General features: G+C 40.8%; 5 protein-coding genes across 6 annotated transcripts; 3 read left to right on the top strand and 2 right to left on the bottom strand.

Moving 5' to 3' along the window:
- Positions 1–188: 188 nt before the first annotated feature.
- On the top strand, positions 189–2,215 carry TRX-M4 (thioredoxin M-type 4). Its single transcript, XM_078571319.1, has 2 exons — positions 189–528; positions 1,689–2,215. Exons 1-2 carry the CDS (start codon positions 276–278, stop codon positions 2,000–2,002), a joined length of 567 nt encoding a protein of 188 aa, XP_078427445.1. The 5' UTR covers positions 189–275; the 3' UTR covers positions 2,003–2,215.
- Positions 2,209–4,492, top strand: LOC144699969 (E3 ubiquitin-protein ligase RMA3-like). Of its 2 annotated transcripts, none has more exons than XM_078571321.1 (2): positions 2,209–2,326; positions 3,712–4,492. In XM_078571321.1, exon 2 carries the CDS (start codon positions 3,768–3,770, stop codon positions 4,323–4,325), a length of 558 nt encoding a protein of 185 aa, XP_078427447.1. In that variant the 5' UTR covers positions 2,209–2,326; positions 3,712–3,767; the 3' UTR covers positions 4,326–4,492. The 2 variants fall into 2 exon arrangements, with proteins under 2 accessions (XP_078427447.1, XP_078427446.1); XM_078571320.1 differs by lacking the exon at positions 2,209–2,326 and adding an exon at positions 2,362–3,253.
- A 3,277-nt stretch (positions 4,493–7,769) lies between these two features.
- Positions 7,770–9,362, bottom strand: LOC144699967 (Thioredoxin superfamily protein). Its single transcript, XM_078571318.1, has 3 exons — positions 9,087–9,362; positions 8,617–8,691; positions 7,770–8,298 (listed from the first exon to the last, which is right to left on the bottom strand). Exons 1-3 carry the CDS (start codon positions 9,345–9,347, stop codon positions 8,065–8,067), a joined length of 570 nt encoding a protein of 189 aa, XP_078427444.1. The 5' UTR covers positions 9,348–9,362; the 3' UTR covers positions 7,770–8,064.
- Positions 9,363–9,585: 223 nt separating this feature from the next.
- LOC144699966 (Plasma-membrane choline transporter family protein) lies at positions 9,586–14,108 on the top strand. Its single transcript, XM_078571317.1, has 10 exons — positions 9,586–9,822; positions 9,990–10,348; positions 10,687–10,832; positions 11,400–11,583; positions 11,691–11,764; positions 11,855–11,968; positions 12,040–12,396; positions 13,057–13,314; positions 13,391–13,618; positions 13,730–14,108. Exons 1-10 carry the CDS (start codon positions 9,632–9,634, stop codon positions 13,919–13,921), a joined length of 2,103 nt encoding a protein of 700 aa, XP_078427443.1. The 5' UTR covers positions 9,586–9,631; the 3' UTR covers positions 13,922–14,108.
- A 506-nt stretch (positions 14,109–14,614) lies between these two features.
- On the bottom strand, positions 14,615–22,697 carry SDE5 (silencing defective 5). The gene is made up of 11 exons (XM_078571316.1): positions 22,032–22,697; positions 21,400–21,425; positions 17,996–18,067; positions 17,079–17,149; positions 16,666–16,889; positions 15,588–15,670; positions 15,431–15,487; positions 15,285–15,352; positions 15,104–15,204; positions 14,945–15,015; positions 14,615–14,819 (listed from the first exon to the last, which is right to left on the bottom strand). The coding sequence occupies exons 1-11, from the start codon at positions 22,576–22,578 to the stop codon at positions 14,703–14,705; spliced, it is 1,437 nt and encodes a 478-aa protein (XP_078427442.1). The 5' UTR covers positions 22,579–22,697; the 3' UTR covers positions 14,615–14,702.

Genomic DNA, 22,697 nt, shown 5'->3' with positions numbered 1-22,697 from the left:
AGCATCGTGTCACGACGTGGCCCAATGAAATTAGGGGGTAATCGGCGCCATCGCCAATGGGCGATCTCCGCCCATCGCGACGATCTCAACGGTTCATCTCTTAATTCAACGGCTCACATTATTTTCATTTCAGAAATACGAGCAAAATCTGCAAAAAAAATAAAAATTACCGCGAACAGTGGACCAGCTGGCGTCGCCGCCTCGATCTATCAACACTCTTTCAATCGCTTCTTCCCATTTTCGCTCATCAAACGGAGAGTTCTTTACCCCTTGCCATGGCTGCGAGCGTCCAATCCGCGCTGTTTTCTCGATTTCCGGGGCCCCAGAGCTCGTCTTGTTCTTCAATGGCGGCAGTTCTTCCCTTGTCCGTCTCTTGCCAACCGCGGAAGCGGTTGATTGCAGGATTCAGGGGTTTTATGATTTCAAAGTCCCCCGTAAAGCCTGCTACGGCCGTATCAGTTCAGCGCGGCCGGAGACAGCTACGTCGCGGAGCTGTCGTCTGCGAGGCGCAAGGCGCTAGTACTAAAGGTAATGTTCTAGTTCTATAGTTCTAGTCTGGAGGTGGCCCCTTTGCTCTTAGCTGAGTTCGTCGTTCTTTTTTTTATGGACGCAATCTGGCGGATTCGAGGCGATAATCTACAATTATGAAGTGTTTACTCATTCGGCAGCGGATAGAACAGTGCCAAATGTTGTAGGATCTAGTGCGGATTGATTCTCTTTCCAATATGATTCTCGATATTTCATATTCGTTGGCTGGGATGAAATTACAGTAGTGATTTCTTTCGTTTTATTCTAGAATTTGAAAGTAAATCTGTTAATTGGCGTCATTGCTCATTTGTTTTACTTTTTCTTTCTATCCTCTTTGGCGAGGTTTCTATAATTTTCTAGAATGTTTCTGAACATTATTTTATTTTACTGTTGAACCTACTGACGCATGAGGAATTTCTTCAAGCAAATTAGAATCGGATGATCGGATGAATTTAAAAACTGCATGAGCTGAAGAAGGGGGCAACAATTGTTTAGTCAAAGTTGCCATTTATATCTTTAAATAATGCATCGATATTTTTTGATTTTTTGTTTGGAAGCTTGTTAACCTCTGCGCCTATGGTAATTACCTCCTGATGTCTCTTCGAACCTGTGATCCATAATTTTTTCTTGATAGTATTGTTGTCTCTTCGAACCTGTGATCCATAATTTTTTCTTGATAGTATTGTTGTCTCTTCGAACCTGTGATCCATAATTTTTTCTTGATAGTATTGTTGTCTCCTGATGTCTCTTCGAACCTGTGATCCATAATTTTTTCTTGATAGTATTGTTGTCTCCTGATGTCTCTTCGAACCTTCCTTTTCAGACGATTGATAGAGACCACAGCTAGACCGGGCCTCCTCATCATTTAAGAAATAAAAGATTTCTGTCAACAGTACACTGTTGATAAAATTGTCGCGCTTTCATAAAAAACAGTACAAATGGCAGGGTTATCTCCTCATTTTCGGAAGATTGATTGCAATCACACAGAAATTGGATCTTTATTTTCCCAGAAAATTTACAGATTTACCGTTCTGATCGCGAAACTACTTGTTCATCCTTCAAAAATCCCTCTCTCAAGAAATTCGCCAAATAAATCCCGTAACCTTGCATCGATCGCGATTTGAAGAACAACACTGACGGCGATCGAATCACTGTTGCAGTTGCTCCGGTGACGGAATCGTCATGGCGGTCGCAAGTTTTGGAGGAAGATCTTCCCGTGCTCGTGCTCTTCACCGCGCCATGGTGCGGACCATGCCGAGCGATCTACCCCGTCGTGGCCGAAATCGCAGCTGAAAACTCCGGCAAGATCAAATTCTACGAACTCAACACGGACGAGAACAAGGAGATCGCCAACACCTACGGCATCCGAAGCATTCCTACAATCCTCTTCTTCCACAGCGGCGAGAAGAAGGACGTGATAATCGGAAGCGTCCCGAAGAAGACGCTCGTCGCGAGCTTGGCGAAGCTGTTGTAGTCCATCGATCCGACGGTGGAGAGACGGCGGTTGTCCTCGTGGGATGTTCTCGGCCGTTCATGCCGTGGATCCGCGTTTGCTCTCTTGGATTTGAATTTTTTTGGGGGGGGGGAGGAAAATAGGGACATAATAAGTTTTCGCCGCTGATCTTATCCTTGTTTTTGCCCATCTCGTGGGCCCGCTGCAGCTATAAATAGAAAGGCCGTTTTATCAGTCCTCTCAATACCTACCTACCATTCGTTTGTTTATTTATCTTCGGCTCGGATTTCTGCTCGACGACGTCTTCAGCCTTCGGATTCGAGCGGCGCGGGGATCTTCGATCTAGTACGTCTCTGGCTCCTCTGTACGCTTGATTTCTTGTTTATCAAAAGTGGCGGTGATTTCCCCTTGTTCTTGATTCGGAGAGGAAATGTGGATGCTTCGGGACGCGTGTTCTTCCGGTTTTTGTTGATAGGATTGGTCTCGGTTCCTAATCTCTTCGCTTGGAGGCACGGCCTGAGCCGCGCTCGAGTCATTTCTTCAGCTATCTTGCTCGATAGAGCTTCTGATGCAGTTCCTCGCCGCATATCCATGTTTCGAGAGTCGATCGCTCGATGTTTGCTGCGGTTGTCGCAAACCTCTGAAGCTTTCTCTCGTTCGCTTTGCTTCCAGAAGCAATCACCTGAATTTCTCTGTCGCAAGACATATTTCTCGTTTTAAATCGTTATCAATAGGGCTTACATTCGGCTTCGATTTCGTTGAATCGGTCATTATGACAGTTGTAGATTCAGTCCCTGTGCAATAAATTCGTGTCTCGATATCATATCTTGCACCAATTTTTCCATCGGTTTAATTCGAAATCAATCCTTCAATCGATCGAACCACGGCATTCAATAATGCAGTTACTCTTGACCTCACCGTAAGTGCCTTTACTTGTCAAACACTGACGCGAACAATCAGTGATGTGAATGCTCTACCACCTTTTCTGCTCTTTTTTCGCATTTACTCGTCGCATTAAATTTTCTTCCGACTCACACGCCAACCAGTTTCTTCCCATCCGCATGAGCAGAGGCTTACAAAAATTCCAGCAGTGAAACCATAAGTTGGTACAAAACAAACAATCTCAATCATTGTTCACCATAACTGACAACGTTGACGACTAGTTAACATCGCCGTCATTCCTCCTTGTCAAGATGACGACGACAAAACCGTCAACGACCCACGCTGTCGGCCGTAGGATGACGAACAATAATCATCGTCATCCATAGAAAGGTAAACGCCGGGATTACACTCCGTCCCATTCTGTCAGTAGACTCTGTCGAGGATGTCGTACATGGCTCCGCTCCGTTCCGTCTGAGTATTGTCGTCATCCGGCATCCGTACTGAACCTTACTGATGTCGTACACGCCCCATTTTAAGAGTTTCGCCTAGATCATAAACGTTCCGTCCGAAACCGTCCCGTCCAACGTCCCGGGACGAAAGAAGGCGCGCATTCTATAATCCCAGAGGACGAAATAAAAGTCCCGTCCTCAGTCCAAGACCCCAGACGTGACGGTTATTTCATCCATGGACGAAGCAATCGTCCCGTCAATCATCCGAAGTCATGGACGGGACGATTTTTTCGTCCACGGACGAAACTAAGGATCATTTAATCGTTTATGTCCTGTATGCACAGTAAGGAAAACAATTAAAACATTACAGAGTGATGGCTGAACCCCGTCTTCTTTCAGGAGAGTCCAAGAAGAAGAAAAAGAGAAGAGAGAAGAGATAAGAGGGCGGGGAGTGAATGGAGCGGGAGTCGGGGGGGGAGAGCAAGGTTCAGACGGCGAGCGCGTGCTTCGACTGCAACATCTGCCTGGAGTTCGCGGTGGAGCCGGTGGTGACGCTGTGCGGGCACCTCTACTGCTGGCCGTGCATATACAAGTGGCTGCAGCCGAGGAGCGAGAGGGAGGCCCACGAGGAGTGCCCCGTCTGCAAGGCCGCCCTTTCCCCCGCCGCCTTGGTCCCCCTCTACGGCCGCGGCTGCAGCAAGCCCGTCGCCCGCTCGCCCGCCGTGCCGCGCCGCCCGCCCGCCCACGCCGCCGCCCGCCCGCGCCCGGGGATCGCCTACGACCGCGATCTCGCCGCGCCGGCGGCGCACCCGCCGTTGCTCGGCGGCACGGCCGTGGCGGTCCTCCCCTGGGTCTTGGGCGAGGACTGGGTCGCGCTGTTCCACGCCTACCCTCACCAGTTGCTCGGCGACGGCCACGGCCTGAGAGGGGCTGAGATGCGCGCCAGGACTTCTCTTCATCGAGTTTCCCTCTTCTTCTTCGTCTGTGTACTCCTCTGCCTTCTTCTCTTCTGAGTTCTGACCTCCCCTCATCTTCCCCCGGTCCGTGTAACCATTGTACATTAGCATTCTGAGTATACCGAAGAAAGGCAAGGTTGCCCCCGCCCGCTGCCCTCTCCACGGATCATGGGGTTGTTAGTGTCTAATCTATGCTGAGGAAGTTGATTCCATTGTTCATTTTTTACTAGTGTCTATATGTTCAGCTTGTTAGCCCATCTTTTGGGAACTTTAGGAAGTTAATTTGAATCAAGAAAACAATCCTTTTTGAGGGTGGACCGGTTGGTTGGGCAGGTTTTGGTCAAGGGTCAAAGTGAACCAGAAGTAAATTATTAACTGTGTATTTAATTTTTTGTAAACTTTTAAAAAATATTAAATCCAACTCGCCAGATAGCTCAGAATAACTGTCATAAATTTAACCATCTGTGGTCGCCCACTTAATGTGGTGGAGTTCTTCAAAGGCGGGCTGCGAGAACCCATCAAAACCTCTTCTTCTATTGTATTTTTCTTCCTTCTCTGCTCACCCTGATAGTTCTCCATGAAGAAAGGGATGTGTGGAGGGATAAAGATGTAGAGAGGGAGATTGAGAGAAAGCAGGGAAAGAAGGTAAGGGAAGCAAAGGGGCATTCATTACCAGTGGCTCTAATGCTCATTATGTTGTTATTCAACATAACCAACAACGTAAACTTTATTCTTTGACTTTGACATTGAATAGTCAACATGACCAGATCAGGATCGATCCCAACCAGACCATGACCAAACAAAAATGGACCAGAACTGGACCGAACTTTAGGTAAGGGTTAGGTCTTTGCTAAAAACCTGGGCAGGCCTGAAACCATCAAAACCTAAAAGTGTGTATCAGATTCATGCATGAGCCCTCTTCGATGTTGTTTCATAAATTATATCGTGAATATTATTTGAATTTTGCTCAAACCATTAATCGTAAACAAGCAATAATGTTTTAATTGTTTTCCTTACAGTGCACAGGGGAAATAAATGATGTAATGATCCTTAAGCTCGTTATGCATCACGTTACTCCAACAAGTTTTTTTATCTAAAACCTCGTGGCTTCCATTGGAAGAACCTTCATTAGTAGCTCCAGTCATTTGAACATTCACGATCTTCCATTCTTTGGCTAAAATACCCGAAAAATTATTTGTTACATTTTAGGAAAAAAAAACAGTTACTTGTCAACCCGACCAGAAGGACTTTGACATTTTGATGACTTGCTTCCCAGGAATAGAAGTGGGTTGAAATGGATGTCTCATAGATTTGGGTTTAAAACATGTGTGCTTATGATGACTTGTCTTCAAACCATCCAAATGTAAGAATTTATGGACTATTAATCGCTTGGCTTGCCATCCAAATGTAAAGCAGGTTGGGTTAAAAAGGATGATGGTAATTTATGTCCAGATGGCTCCACCAAAGCTATTAATTGATTGGTTTCTATTGGGTAACAAAGTGAGAAGAAAATTTTAACTTCTCTGACAATGGTAGGGGTGTGTGTGATGCACTAATTATCGTTATCTACTTAGAGAAGGGAAAAAAAAAATGACCCTAGTTTTATGAACGGGGTTACTCCATAAAGAAATAAAAAATCAAATAAATGCGGATCATGTCTGTCTTGTCTCTTGAATCACTTTTGGCCCTCTAGAGATGGCTGAGATTTAAATAGATTAATGTGAAAAAATGTTTTGTACATGATCACATGAGCCCGGTTAAGTTTGTATATAAACATTTGTTCATCTAATTCCCATTTGTCATTGCAAAAGAGTTTCATGCTTTACATTATTTGAACACTCACTGAAAATGGCTAGAAATCATATGCATTAGCCTAATCATACTCAACACCAAAATAATAATATGATGGCACTTAAGCTTCGTCTCCTTTCCCTTCATCAAATGACATCAATTGAATTAAAAAATGTGGCTCTAAGTTTAGTTTGCATGCAATTTACTTTCCCATGAGATTAGTGTGCACTTGTCTTCGAATCATTACTGTCCAAGTTTTGGGAGAGATATGCTTTTATTTTATTTTTAAAATCACAAAATTTGATTTCTTCATTGTCTAATATTTTTAAATTTAATTTATAAAGTCACAAAATATATTATATTTAATCCTAAAAGTTGATGGCAAATGTATTTTAATGAAAATTATTTATTGTTTCCTGATCTTTATTTCCTAAAATTCTGTATAGAGTAGTGAAACATTGGTCGCTTCATATTTAATTTAGTTAAACCAAGTAAAAAAGCCATGTGATCAGGAGTTTAAAAAACGTGGAGACAATAATCAATTGTGGACTGAAAATGCGTTATGTGAAGTATCTTCATTTTTAGGGCAGTTAGTATCAGAAACTATGGTTAACATGTAAAACATTTTATTTTATATATTCAACGTAGAGACTATGAATGTTAATAAAACATACATCAGATATTGAATATTTTAATCAAAACCAATTTATTATACCAGTTGAATGACACGGTCAATGTTCATGCATATGACTTAGTGCACTCAGCGACCAATTAACACTTTTCTACAGGGGCCCATAATAAAGAACATAAACATTTCAATAATCTTGAATGAAGCCTGTCTATTTCAAAGATTAATATTTAGGAATTTTTGAGTAAAATTCAATAACGTTTTAAGGTTACTTTCCGAATTGTAGAATGCTTTTATAATTTTTATAGCTTTAATTAATAAATAATTAAAGGTTACTCTGGTTTCAATTCGTCTGGTGTTTAATACACCCAGCGTTAAACACTGTATATGAGATTATGAATATTAAATATTATATTTTTCATTTTGGTAAAAGGTAAGATAACATTGAAACCTAAATTTAAATACAAATATGTATTTAACTATCAGCAGTATTCAGAATGACCTTTCACATGTTTTTAATATGAGTGACAAATAGAAAAAATCAAGCTTGTTCTTGGTATCTCGGGTGTGCAAGAAGAGGCAACAAATAAGAGGGGGACCTTGCATGAACTCACAGATCTCTATGATATTGGCAGAAAGTAAGGATTTACGATCAGCATCATTGCCTCACATTGTTTTTCTTGACATCACCGACAAGTTTCAACCATTTCAGAGTCCCATTATATCATCTCATTAAGTCTTTACATCATTTGATAATGTATTACCCTTTTCACGTCACCGTATTTCTCATCTCCCCCTTACATGACTCATTCTTTTCTTCATGTTGCGGCAATTGATTAACTTTCTTATCTCGGTACTGTCACTCATTTTTGCTCTCTCTCATTCTTCTAATATCATCGTGATCACCATATTCTCTCAGCTATAATAATGTTAATTTTTAATTACGACAATCACAACTTACATTTGCTTGTCTTGATCTCATCTCATCTAGCTAATAATTATTAAAAGAATTTAAAGTCCTTAATTACCATCCCCCATGGAGACGATCCATACTTGTCACTAGCTAGATTTACTTGAGTATGTATTCAACTAAAAAATACCAACGACAAATTAAAACCCTAATTTTGAGTTTATCAAAACACAGGAAAAATCACAGCCAAATTAACCATTCTAGCAGACTCAGAAAAGAAAAAAACTTGAATGGCCCACTTGGATGAAGCTCCAACCAGAAGCCGTGGGATCTAATAGTGATCTATGGAATGACTGAGAAAGAAAGTGCCTGACAAAATATTCATTTTTGATATTCAAATGAAAGAATATAGAGTGATGAACGAGGGAGGCAGGGAAAAGGGAAGAGAAAACTTTCTCTTCACTTGTTTAATTGAGTTTTGTCAGGGATTCGGAGAAAACAGAGGGACAATTTTCAGAAAAAGGGGCTACGTTTTCTTTTGAGAGTTCTTTGACAGCTTCAATAATAGCCGGCCCAGCAGCCAGACCAAGGCTAGCAGGAGCAGCCGATTCTGCCTCATTGACAGATCCAGCGAGTTTGGCAACTTTGTTTGCTAAGCTTGCAGGATCCGCGCCCTCTAGTTTGTCCACAACATTTGAACCCTAAAACGAAATTTAAGTAGAAGCCAATGTCTTTAATTGATCAGAACGAAAAAAATGTATCTTGAATGATGACCGGAAATGCAAGCTAAAATCATGATTTCTTTGACGAATCGATGATTTCTGCGGAGACATCATTTTTGAGATAAAACAAACACTTCCTACGAGTTTATTCTTCTTGCTTACTACGAGTCTGGAGTCTGAAGAAACTTTAGCTCGAAGTAATTAATTCCTTTATTCTTTAGGCTGATTCCTGGTTCCTTCTTTCCATTGAATCATTGTTACGATGACAGATGCGTTAAAAAGTTTGGAATTATTTACCTTGAAGAAGAGAAAGCACGGCACCGAAGAAACTGAAAAAGCTTCGGAAATCTCTAGCTTCTCTTTGGCATCAATCTAAAAATAAATCAAAAGGCAATGATGAGACATTGTCACACGAATCTAAATAAAATTTCGGTGAAAAGAGAATTTTAAACCATACATCAGTTCAAAAAACTTTTTTATCAAACCATTTCGTATGGCCGAGTCTAACTTCCCTAAAGTACAGTTTTAATAAGCGTTTAATGACACCAGATCATAAACCAGATGACAAGAGGCGTTCTACGAAACTAATCCAGATCATTCCGGAGAACGTTAAGAGCCAAGAACACTAAAAGACAATGGCGCATGACAAGAGCGGACAGAGGTTGGCGACCACGTAACCGAGGTCGCATAAGAGCCAATTACGACTAGAATTATCTTCGAAAGCGTTAAAATCCTTCTAAATTTAGAATAACGTGAAAGATCCAAACTCTGAAGAAATCGGCGTATGGAAAGGCCGCACTGAGCTGGAAGAAGACTCGATTCATCTGCTCAGACGCAACGGACGAAGGCGACCAAAAGAACAAGATCGAAGACCGCTGATCACGTATCAGCATTTCATCCAATTCCTCTTTCGAATTAACATCCTGAACAGAACCGCCACCGCTCATCCTCCCAAAGATCACGTCGATCGCTGGCCGCCGACGATCAAACAAACCAGTGAACTGAAATTTCAATTTATACGAGTCCATTTAATGGGGGCCCACTAAAGAGATTCTTTCTGGGCCCGGCCCATTAAAGTTGTTCTTTCTCGTACTCCTTTGGTTGGACTTCTGCTGCCCCGCTTTGTGTTTTTTGTTAACGTGCGCCCCGCCCAATCGACGTGACAGTGACGGTACACTGGAAGATTGGTCTCACACTTTTCTCACTCCTCTCTCTCTTTCTCTCTCTCTCTCGCTCTTCTGCAAGTATAAAAGAAAGCTGTCTGTGCTCTTGTAGAGTAGTAGTGGAAGCCAGTTCGCGGAGCTCTGTAGCGATGGGGGGGCCGTTGGGAGCGATCATCGGAAGATATCCGGCGGGGGGAAGCGGAGGAGAGCGGCGGAGCGATGGAATCGTCCGGCACGATCGCAAATGCAGGGACCTGGTCTTCCTCGTCATCTTCATTGCCTTCTGGATCGCCATGATCGTCAACTCCAGTCTCGGTTTCGACAAGGGCAATCCTCTCAGGTGTTTACGACGTGATCTGAACGCTGAACTTGAACATCTTTTTTTTAAAAAAGTTTAGCTCTTCGTTTTCTTTGGTTTGCTTCGATTACAAAGAAGTAGATGTTAACTCTTTGTAGCATTTTTATGTTCTTCTAGGTTTATTTGCCTGATTTAAAGCTTGATTTCAGGCTGAATTATGGGCTGGACTATAAAGGAAATGTCTGCGGGGATAAGCATGGCGATCCTGATCTGCGAGAATTAGAAGTTAGGTACTGGATGAACCCTAACCAGATCTTTCAGAGCGGTGTCAAGGACAGCCAGTTTAAGCTCCGAGATGCTCGTAGTATCTGTTTGATGGAATGCCCGATGCCTTCCGAGGATGGAATCAACTGGGTGTGTGATTATCCGGAGGGAGATATCAAAATTTCAGTGGACGATTGGATTGATAGGGACTACGATTATTATGAGTTTCTCACGCCCGAAATGAGGAACAGTTCTCTTCAGCTCCAGGGTCCCTGCTTCCCTGTCCTATTTCCTTCTGTAAATGGTCGGGCACAACTCATCTCGCATTTTTTATTTGAATATTTAAGTTACGAGCATTGTCTCATTGTTTTTTGGTTGTACTATCTTACATTACTGTATATGAAATTCTTGATTTCTCGACCCCAAGAAAAACTTCATGCTGATTATCTTTCAACAGGAAGTCTTCTTTTTTGCTCTTATATAAATGTTGGTTTTTTTAGAGATGATGACAGTATGAAATAGCTTACCAGATTGCATTTGCTGTGGATAAAAATAATTCTTATGTCTGTAGGGGATGCTGGGTCTGTCCTTTGATTTGGACCATAATTATGAATTTAACATTAGTGATTTCTTCTCGTACAGTTTTCTGGAGTTGCCAGCTCATTGCCCGCGTATCAAATTCCTCTTTAAAACATTGGGAACAGATGGGTGGTGTTGAGATCCAGGACAATATTTTAATTGATAGAACAATTCACAAGGCCATAAATTCGCGTTCTTCTGTGTTAAAGGTTAGAATTCCATTCTTGTGCTCGGAAGTAATATTTCTCGTTTATATGTTATTTTAGTTGGGATAATGACCCGTGGTTTTGTTATTCAGTTCATCGCATGCTCGAGGTTCTTGTTTCTAGTTTATTATTTTGTGGTCTTTCATTAGTTTGTTTAGTTTGGTTTATGCTTTGATTAGTTAATCCTTTTCATCGTGACAGATTTGGGGATGGCCATATTTTCCGTCTGATTTAAACGTTTTGTTTTATATCCATGGCACAAGTGCATATTATTTAGCATTCAAATCTGGCACAAGTCCATGGAAAGACACGTCAAGAACATCCTTTTTGATTATTATCGATTGCATAGAAGATTTTTTTTTGAATTGAATCGAATGAATAGAAGATATTCTCATTCCTTAAGAAAAGAAGAAGATATTCCCGTATCCCCTGTTCTCAAGGACGATGCACTTGAGATATTGCACTTACAATAATGGCCTACATTGTCTAGTTTTAAGCTGAATCATTAAGTTGCATACAATTTTAGCTGCATATATTGTTCAGCTTAACATCTTCAAATGATAATTGCAGAGGTATGTGGCAGATGTTGGAAAAGCATGGCCCGTCTTGGTAGTCTGCGGAGCCCTTTTGCCACTGTTTTTATCCATTATTTGGCTCTTATTGATTCGACACTTTGTATCCGGCATGACGTGGATAACTGTGGTGCTTTTCAACATCCTCATAATATCTGTGACGATGTTATTCTACCTGAAAGGTAGATTCCCATCACACATGATTTCTATCATACATTTTTTTTCCAAATATTACAGTATCCTCTAAAGTTAATTCGCCATTGATATTTTCTCTTTCTTCTGTTTTCAGCTGGATGGATAGGGAACGATGCCGTATCTGCTGTTATTGGGGAAAGTGATCCGTATTACACAGCAACTGGACGGGTGAGACTGATTTCTCGGTTTAAACTTTCTTTTTCCTTTTCCTTTGGGTTTTGCAAAACTTGGATGACCAACTTTTTTACACAAATACAGGAGCTGAATCACATGCGTCTAGTTGCTGTTCTCATGACCCTTGTAATGGCCGTCTCTGTTCTTTCCTCGATAGCCATAATTCGTCGCATTCTCATGGCAACATCTGTTTTAAAGGCAAGTGGGCCAAAAAATTTACACTCTTGCATTCAAATTGAGTCTTTTTTCATTCTTAAAATTTCATGCAGGTTGCCGCAAAGGTTATAGGTGAAGTCCAGGCTCTTATAATCTTTCCAACTCTGCCATACGTTGCTCTAATGATATTTCTGATGTTCTGGGCATCTGCTGCGTTACACTTGTTCAGCTCTGGGCAGATCCTCAGAAATGAATGTGACGCCAATTGCTGTTCATTCGACCTCAAATCCAACAAAGTCAATTGTGATAACTGTTGCGGATACAGCATACACTACACGCCTCATATCCCGGTGGCTATCTTTTTCCACCTCTTTGGCTGCTTCTGGGTTACACAGTTCATTGTCGCGTCCTCTTCAACTGTGATAGCAGGATCAGTGGCTTCTTACTATTGGAACCGCGGTGAAGTTTCGGTGAGTTGTCCTTAACCCTAATCCGATATCTCTGAAAACCGTGAAAAATCAAAGCAAAATAAGAGAACTCGTCAACTAAGAGAACCTGTTGGGGGATCCCTTCATCTGCTGCGGAACAGACACTAACAAAAATAGATGAATGTCGAGAGAAAGATGGATGTGTTAGACTGCAGGGTTAAAATGTCACTCCCTACTTTAGAAGGGGGTTTAATGTACAATGTTAAAAGTCCATCTGCCTGTTAAAGGGAGATAGAACATTAATGAAAGCACACTATTCTACTGATTTTCGGGTTTATTCCTTCGCTCCCAAGGGCGCAGGCTCCTCCTTTTGCCCTGCCTGGCCTTCTCTTCTTTCTGAATATCCAAAGTTGGTAGGATGTATGTAGAGATAGATGAATGTAGAGGGATATGGACAAGAGCATGCTCACACAGATGACAAACACAAACAAATATAAGTCTCTCCTCTGAAATCACGTACTTCTCCCTCTCTACCTAGAAACCTATTATCTGTTATGCGATTAGGGAATTGACAGAATGTTCTATACCTAACTTTCTCAATTTTGGAGCAATCAGGTTTCTTAGGAAACAAGAAATCTAATGGGAACTATGGCGCGCTCTTTCTATGGCTGAATATTTTATGTACATCTGCCTTTATTGTAGGAGATTCCATTTCTTCCGGTGTTCTCTTCTCTTAAGCGGTTTCTGCGTTATAGCATCGGCTCGGTCGCTCTTGGCTCTCTGATAGTATCTGTAGTTGAGTCAGTCCGCTTTATTCTTGAGTCGATCCGTAGAAGGCTCAAATTTAGTGACACAGTTTCTGAAAGCTGGATGGGGAGAGCAACATCGTTTTCTTCACATTGTTGCCTCGGATGCATCGATTGGACAATCAAATCGGTTAATCGGAATGCATATATCATGGTAAGCATTCAATAAAATGCACTTACCTTTGGAATATCAGATGTCATTTTAAGTCATTCTGTTCTGGTTGGGGCAGATTGCTATAACCGGCGAAGGATTCTTCAAGGCGTCGTCCGTTGCAACTGGTTTAATCATGAACAACATTCTACGGATCGGAAAAGTGAATGTGATTGGCGATGTCATACTCTTTCTCGGCAAGCTATGCATCAGCCTACTCTGCACGGTGTTTGCATTCCTAATGCTGGATACTCACAAGTTTAAATCTGCCCACAACAAAGTTTCTTCTCCATTGTTTCCTGTATTGGTAAGAATCTTTCCTCTTCTCCCTGCGAAATCTCATTCGAACGATAAATTATTGGCAAATCTTATGCCATTTTTTGAAACAACACATGGGTAATCTCGTCTTTTTGCGTAGGTGTGCTGGGCCCTTGGTTATACTGTGGCGAAGTTATTCTTCGCTGTGGTGGAGATGTCTATAGATACTATCATCCTGTCCTTTTGCCAAGATGCAGAAGAACATCAAGGGACTGCACAATATGCACCGCCTCTTCTCATGGAGACTCTTGAAGAACACGGCGATATGCAGAGACTGACTCAAGGTCCCTAATTCTTTCTCTACTCCCTCGGCCGATTCAAGTCAAGATAAAGAATTCCTTTTCTTGCTGAGGTTTACTCTTTCTTCTAGTTGTAATTTAGTGTGTCTTAATTTAGGTTAATTGCTGACATATCAGCAAGACCAGTTTAAAACACTGATGGCTTTTCTCAAGCCCGCACGCATCCTTTTTTTCTGTTCTCATGGTTTCCTAAAACTTGTGGTCCAATAATGCTGAATACGAGGATAATTTAGGTTGCCAAAACCAAAGCTAACTGTTGGGCGATTAATGTTCAAAAAACTGAAAAAAAATGTTTTTTTGAAATAAAACTGAAAAATGTGATAGCATGCTTCAAGGTTAGCGCGTGAGATTACAATCCACCTTTTTAATATGTGGAATCTTAAATATAAGTAGTTCATAAAGCGCATCTTACTTAACCATTTTAAGCTACTTCGGAATGTGCCACATAGATTGTAAAGGGTAATGAAAACTAACCGATCGTAGCATTACACAGCTGATACGATCATGTATCCAGAACCTATACTTCAATAGGTAAATCCAAGATATTCCGCGCAGGTTATCTCTTACTTTAAACTGGTTCACACGTGCGAGAACTCGCACATTTGTTCTGGTTGGCTAATTCGTTTTGTAAAGAACGTATCAAAAAACTAGTTTTAATATTTGGAATTTTAAATTTAAGCAGTTCATAAAGCGCATCTTAATTTACCATTTTAAGCTACTTCGGAATGTGTCACATAGATTGTAAAGGTTAATGAAAACTAACCGATCTCAGCATTACACAGTTTCCTCATCGACACTGAGTTTTCCTAGATCAATGGTGCTGATTTGAATGAAAATTGTTCCGCCGTCCTCAGTCCATTGAATAGATTCTTTCTCTAGAAACTGCACAACCTGCATAGGGCGGAAAGCCTCTTAAATAGTTCAACTGTAGAAACTGGACAACAACGAAGAAATGGTAATATGAATCTATATTTGAGCATTGATGTTAAAAAATTGACTCGGATAAGTCGGAATACCATTTTTCTCCTTTTCTCTGTCTTAAGATCTCTGTTCCCTGCTTCCACGATAACTTTCATAACTTGATAACCTGACAACAAGCGAAAACAACTTGACATTAAAGAAGTGTTGGAGGCATCAAAGTATAAGGCCATTTTCCTATTTTGAAGATAATTTACATTGAATTCCGGCGAGATATTGCAAATGATATTTAAGAAGTTTTACTGCTTCCTTTGGACGATGCCCGTGCAAATCAAGAAGAAATTCATCTTCTCTTCGCCTGCTTTACGGCAATTGATTGGTCACAAAAAAAAATCTAATTCAACAAAAACAGCAGTAAACGTGGACTGAATAACTGACCCCTTGCAGAGGATTAATTCAGCAGACTTCTTGTCTGCCTCTTGAGCCATGTTTAAATAGAAAAGTCCCTGCATGAGACGCAATAAAATTTATCAAACTATTTATTTGTAGTGACTTTGAGGAAGGAGAAAAAGATGAAGAGATACTTGTTCTTGAAGGTAGCTGGCTTTGGCCCGATCTCCCTTTAAAAAAGCATCCATAGCCTGCCAATAAAACATGTGCATCAGTAATTGTAACGGCACACTTCGTAATTAAACTCAATAATCTTCGTGATAGGAGAGAATTGACAAAATCAGAACGTACAGCTTCGTAGTATGCTCTCATGATTTCCCAATTCTGCTTTGCAGCTTTTCTATGTATCAGGTACTCATCCTCTTTAAAATCAACTGTGAAGAAATGCATTTAGAAAACCGTGAAATATAAAAAACAGGCGTGCCAGAATAAGCACTCCTAAATGAGTCAAAACAGATGAACACATGTAATAGATAAATCGATATCTAAAGCAAATGCAGAGCAGAAATTTACAACGACAGAGACCATTCTAGATGAATTTTGCTCCCAAAGTCTTTCTTAGCGAGGAACCTAAAGCATCACGAATAATCCTATCATTTTCAGAGGAGTAAAGGGGTAACCATGAGAATTGAGTATGAAGCTGTTTTAACTTAAACTTACCTCAAGCATGAAACATGGACTTTCCTGAACTATTTAGGTAATTCCCATAGAATGGTAGAAATAGCAAAAAAATTTGAGCACGCACTCTTAGGTTTTCCTGTCATGAAAGAAAGAAACCTGATACGACTACATCGTATCAAGAATCATTTGAAATTTACATCTTGGGAAAACCTTCCTAATTGGGTAATGCAATCTTGGAATATCAAGTAGAATTGAAAATGTAGCTTGAGATCTCTCTCAAGAGGTCTCCCTCCCGGCTGCTCTGGTCTTTCGGTCATGCTGGACCGGCTCTGACGACTTGCTCATAAATTCTCCCGCTCGAGCTTTATTTGTAGGTTCCCCATACGTGCAAGTTTATCTGCACGTGTCCAAGTCACAGCATTCCTCTTGGGCCTCTTGCAGTTCGTGAAAAGAACATACCAACATCCTACAATTTGTCTCAACGCTAACTTTTCTTGAAAAGTGCAGCATCAAAATCCAGGTAACATATCATGAAACTCTAAAGGGTGGTATATTCTGTGAAAACAGAACATAAGTACTCCAAGTATATTCAGCTACGTTTTCTGCTACCTAAGGATCATAAATACTAAATGTATGCAATTAGAAAGTATCCTGACGAGGACAGAAGCTACTTCAATAATACATGCTCACATCACAGAAAAAAACGGGCAAAGCTGCTGAAACTTGGCACAAACTGAACGAATGATACCATCTTTAACTTCCGGCTGTTGGACGGGAGATGCCAACTCAACATCGTCCAGGGGTCCGGAGACGGCTCTCTGTCCAAGAGTTCTCGTTCTGTTAAGACCCATAGGAAGCCTTGTTCTTTTAGGCAGCTCTTCAGGTATTTTTGGGGCGCAAAACAATGATTCCAATATCTCCGTCTGAAGAGCAGATTTCTTGCTTCTTAAGCTACCTTTCCGGGCCGACTTTCTACAGAAAAAGGCAATAAAAGAATAACTCGATTGCGCAAGATCCTGGTCAAATAATAACTTTGGAAACCATCTTAGTAATTAAAAAAGGCATCTATTGTTTCGGATCCCCTAATTGATTGCGGTGAAACAGAGCCACCCAGGTTAAAAACGGAAGTGTAAAATCGTCAAGAACCAGGGGAGAAAATACCTGTCAGCTCGAGACGGGAGAGGATTTCTTTCCGAAGTTTGAGAGCGTTGAGCTGAGATGTTACTTATATCCTGAGTTCAGGGAAACATAGAGAAACAAAGAAAGGCGGTAATAAAGAAAAAGAGAATTATTTTTCGAGTTAAATGATATTAAATACTTTTCAACAGCTACAAGAGACCCAAAAAAATGCTAGAAAAGCTTCCTTGTTTAGGATCGTATCGATGAAAAAAAACTATACAGACTTAGTTTTTTTTTCTTTTTTTTTTTTGAAAACAACTATACAGACTTAGTAGATCCATCAAAGTCTTCAACTACTAGATATAGATACATAACAAACAGCTGGTTAACTTTGACAATATTAACAAAGTTATTCCTAATATACCTAGGCAAAAAAATAAATTGAAGGATATATAACTCAAAACAAAGAGATTCATAATTTGAATACGCCATGTATCTGCACCAGAAAATACTTAAGTAATGCGAACGGCGAGCTAGCCTATCATTTATAACTGTAAATTATGATAAGTTCATTTCTTTCTGAAAGTTATTTGAGTTTCATCACAAGCGGTTATATACGAAAGGATAATCACTATATTGGAGAAACATTAGAGAGGTTCATTTTAAGAGATCAAGAATATGAGACTCATTTCTACATACGGTGAGTGAGGAACCCGAGGGCACTAAAAATTTCAAAATAAGCGTGGAAACGATAATTTTTCATCATCACCAAAATTTAGTCAACATAAGAATTTCCCCAACGCTAATAAATGATATTACAATATCAAGTTCATGCGGAGTTAAATAGGAATAATGGCAAATGGCAAGGACATTAGACCATATAGTAACTGTGATTCAAGTTGAATAAAAGTCTTGCATTTGCCTTCATGACCATGATTTCAATAGTGTAATAATCATACATTTTGAACATCATGAGAGGAATCGTCCTTGTCCAAGTTAGGTGATGCCTTTGACAAGAAATGGTCCATTGTCTGGCATAGAAGAAAAACAAAGTCTGTCTCAGAAAATATAAAAATTCAAAAAACTGTGAATCGTTTGAATAAACAAATAAACCTCAAGATCTTAAGGGGATTATGTGCCCAACATATGATAATAAAGGAGTCTGTGCATGACTTGGCAAGTCTGAAAACAAACAATCCTTTTAAGGCAAAAAAGAGTAATAACCTATATGTGCGGAGCAATCAATCATTTCCCTTCTATACCCCCTCTTGAGTTATTGACCCGTTTGATAGATCTCCTTTGGGGGATCATATAAATGGTGTCAGAGCCAAGATTATGATGACATGACACAGAAACCATGATGCTCAAAGAACCGGAGTCTTGTATGCCTACGATAAAAGCTAATATAACGGAAGACTACAAATGAATTCAAAGACAATTGATGTGGATGATGCAAACACACCATTAGCAAAACTGGATAAAATCAGGAGCTTGTGGAAGGCACAATCTAGGCAGTAGGTTATTATCGACAAGAGAACAGCCCCAGGCTGGCTGGGCATGCAGTTTTCATGGTCATATATATTATTATTAATTTTGGGTTGATCACAGATTATTATTATTATTTATTTAGGGTGATCTTCCCTCTTTTCATTCAAAAAAAGAACGACAAGAGAAGAACCAACGTTCAAAAACCTCAGGACACACTACGTCCACTGACTTGAATAGGAAGTTCAGAGTTGGTCGACGAACTAACAATCCTGCTCATGATTGATTTGTTCATCTTCATTCGCAAACATTAAACTGTTGGTCAAGAAATTCACCAAAGAACTGTCTCACCTGTTTCAAAAACATTTCAGTGTTAAAATATGGTGTTTGTCTGCATGCTCAAGATCGAATGAAATGAACATTCCCATCCCTACCCACTGACCAACCCCTGCACTGGTTGTCACTTTGCCATCTGCAGAAACCAACACTGTCATGGCAGTGTCCCCCACTCCTAACGCTGTAGCCCTTGTGATTCCCGTAATGACTGCTGGTGGTGCACCTGCAAAGGGAGCAGGGAGTGGCGAACACTGGGTTAGAAACCCCTCTCTCTTAGAACAGGTTGCCTGATTAGATCAAGCGTAAGAACCGTGGATGTCATGAGGAAGCCCCTAACGACCATTCAAAGTTGAGCCCACCTCATGGGACCTTATGAACGAGCATCACTAGTACTTACCACAAGAAAAGGAAGAAGAAGCGAAGTCATCATCTCACACATGCCACATCAAAGGGGACATGAGAAGAAGAATAGGGGAGAGCCCCCCCTAGTAGTAAAGAAAACAAAGAATGACTCGCGATCTTTGAAAATGGTTGCAGCAGACTGGCTGAGAGTGATTCGCCTCGTCTATAGAGCCTAGTGCATTTTTCCATTGATTCCCCTCTCCACCTCCGTTCTTCCTGCACATTGTCCTTGGGTTGTCCTCTTCCGCGGCATTTCTGGAACAGCAGTGCTATTCTTGGAAATCTCTGGTATTTTCTTGGATATTTTGAGTCAAAACTTGCATTGGTCTTTCTTTACATCGATATCCTCCTGGGAGCGTATCACGTTACTCCAGGTCAGCTGTGACCCAGACTACCATGAACCAGCTAGGCAGCCCCGTTTTCATTCCACCATCAGTCCAACAATTGTCGATCTGGGATGCAACCCCTGCTCCAGCTGGGATAGAAACCATGATTCTGAGGTGTTACCAGTATTCACCAATGTCACTTAAAGTAGGCATTCGTGAAATAAGACCAGGTGGCCCAGCAGGTAAAAAATTTGGCGCGAGAAATAAGGACTAGACTTTTCAATCTCAGTAAGATCCTCACAATTCCATGTTTTCCAGTGAGATCTAATCCAGAGTCCAAGACGTTGTTCCTGATGTTTCCTTACCTGACGCAGGAGAGGCTAAACCAAGGAAGCCAGCTCTATTTGGAACTTGGCACTGGATTTGCGATCAAGATTTTCCCAGCAGGTCGCCATGCTAAGCACCATCCCTTTCTTCATCTATCAAATGATTCGTCAGTCAAGAGCCTGAAGGATTTCATCTATCAAATCACGTCCACATCAAATTGTTCCCTCTTTAATCTCTTTGATGTACTAGGGGCATCTAGAGGATGCATTATTTCAACTAGATACTTTTCACATCAGATATTCAATCAAATATCAGACAGTAGGTTCCTTACAAAATCCCACCATATCACTAGGTTCCTACAATCATTTACATGGTATCAGAGACAGGTCCAATAGAAGATGAAGGAGAAGAAGATGTTATGGCAACGATGACATTTCAGCTGATGAAGCGACTTCCTCTCCTGCTTGGTGCCCCTACGCATGAAACCCAATGCTGCACGCTAGTAGATATCTAGGCATGTGCTAAAATATTTTGTCTGATCTGCCTGTTGTCAGACTTTTAAATATACTGTCACTTTTTGTACCAGCCAGATGCTTCTCATCAACTGGTGGCATGAACTAAAATTTTATGGAACTCGGGAAACTATGACCAACGTGACAGACAGATTATCAACATTTCCTTGATGTATCCCAGACAGATTCAGCTTGAGGACTGTCAGCGGACACACCATGTGCCCTTTTATTTGTTTCCTTTTCTTTTCTTTCTATATTTGGCCCAATACAAGGCCTATCGTGAATCACCTGTATACCCATATATATAAGGGTATGCAGGGACCTTGGGCTGAGTTGTTGGTTGTTTTTTTCAATAAAGCTTTTCTTTCCCTTACGGGAGATCGTTCTCCTCCACCTCCTTCCACCCGTCATTTAGGGTTTGGCTGGAGGTGGAGTTTCGCAAGAACTTAATGCCATCGAGGGTTGAGACCACTGATAATCCCCAGCTAAAAACAAACACTAAACTGCCTGAGAAGATCCTTGCCATATGGAAAAGGTATCAAGGACTTATTAGCGCACTAGTTTTACTGCCACTCCACATATTTTTTCTAACTTACTTCTAACGCTACTTTTAGATTCCTATGTACGATTCAAAATAAAGCCTGATAATAACCACCATTAAAGAGGTTTCTATCAAGATAATGAAGCAAGAGTGAGGGCAAGCACGAGGTATGACAGCGGGAAATTTCAGTTACTGCCTACTACCCAGTTGAGATACAAATGGGACATACAAATCCCAGAAACGATTCAACGAACATATCCTCTTTTAATTCGATTTTTTTCGTTTCAAAGAATAGTACCAGATTCTTGTAAATGAAGCCATAAAAACTTTCAAACACAATGAAGATGGGTTATTTGTACAACCTTTCTTAGAGATTTTATAAGCTCAAATTTAAGAATAAACAGTATAAACAACAAGCGGAAATTATCATTTACCTTTTTCACGTCATATCCACATGAACCTGGAAACAGAAGATCGTTCAAAAGCTACACGTCATTAACTAGTTAATGGACATGAGACTGGAATATTGAAAAGTGAAGAATTGCGATCGTCTTAACCTTCTTCTGATACAATCAACATTAGTCTTTAGGATAAACCATACGTTCAAGGAAAGAAGATATTTATTGCTCTTTATATCCAACAGAGTTGACCATTTCCCACAGAGCTGGATTTTCGGAAGCCGAAAATGCATGAATGACACATGCATATTCCGTGAAGTTTACAAAATAGGTCATTTTCCCCTTACATCCCACGATTAAAAAAATAGTCGATATTCAAATTCTAGAACTCGACCATTCCAGTCCCGTGTATATAGTTTTCTGCCAATGGAAATGAAGCAGGAGCGTTCAGCTTTGCCAGCACATTTTTCTTACATTTTTCTTCGATTAATGGTTTTACTAAAATGAACGAAAGTTTGACTATATTTGCCATAATTCATCATAAGTTTACATTTTTGGTGTTCTTAGTGTTCCTCACATATTGCAAAAGAGAACCAAATTCTTCTCGAGAATCAGAATACTGAAAAGACATAAAAGATGATCGGAAGAAATATCTGGATCGGACTCACCGAGAACATCCCCAATTGCTCCCCTGTCGAGCTTAAAGCCATCACCAAGCATGGAGAACAAAAAATCTACCGTTTTCTCACTACCCTGAGGACCCGTTTCTAGACTAGACAAAGATGAAGGCATTTCCAGTGTTTCGTGGTCCAACACAGGCCCCTTCAGCTCTATTCTCAAGGGCTTCGACGGCTTCGGTCGTTCAGTTTGGGACGACTTCGAGGAATAATATTCAGTCCCAATCCACGAAGAAACAGTTCCCATTGAAGCACTAGGCTTCTGAGACTTCAACCCTGGTAAATCCTTGCCAAGTGTCGAAGATTTATCAACATCCTCATCATTCGGCTGTTGTATAGGATCCGACTCACTGATTCTTGCATAATTTCCTGACGGAAATTCATCGATAGGCCTGACGACAGCCTGATCCTGGGACAAGAATTCGCCCGCCGCATTCACATCGCCGCCGGCACTGACAAACGCAGAGGCTATGTCTTCGAGCGAGAAACTAGAGCCGAAAACTTCGAACAAACTCTTCAGCGCCGCCTCCTCGTCCATATTTTGCACCGCTCCACAGAGTTCAAACCCCTCCCTCGATCGAGAGAAGAATCGCTTGTTCCCCTCGGGCGAACGAATTTGAAACTCTCGTGTCACACAGTTGTGTTTCTACATGAATA

This window comes from Wolffia australiana, chromosome 2 (genome assembly GCF_029677425.1).
Source record: "Wolffia australiana isolate 7733 chromosome 2, ASM2967742v1".
In the NCBI taxonomy this organism is placed as follows: Eukaryota; Viridiplantae; Streptophyta; class Magnoliopsida; order Alismatales; family Araceae; genus Wolffia; species Wolffia australiana.
Note: the sequence above shows the minus strand (reverse complement) of the source record. Positions and strands in the feature narration are given on the sequence as shown.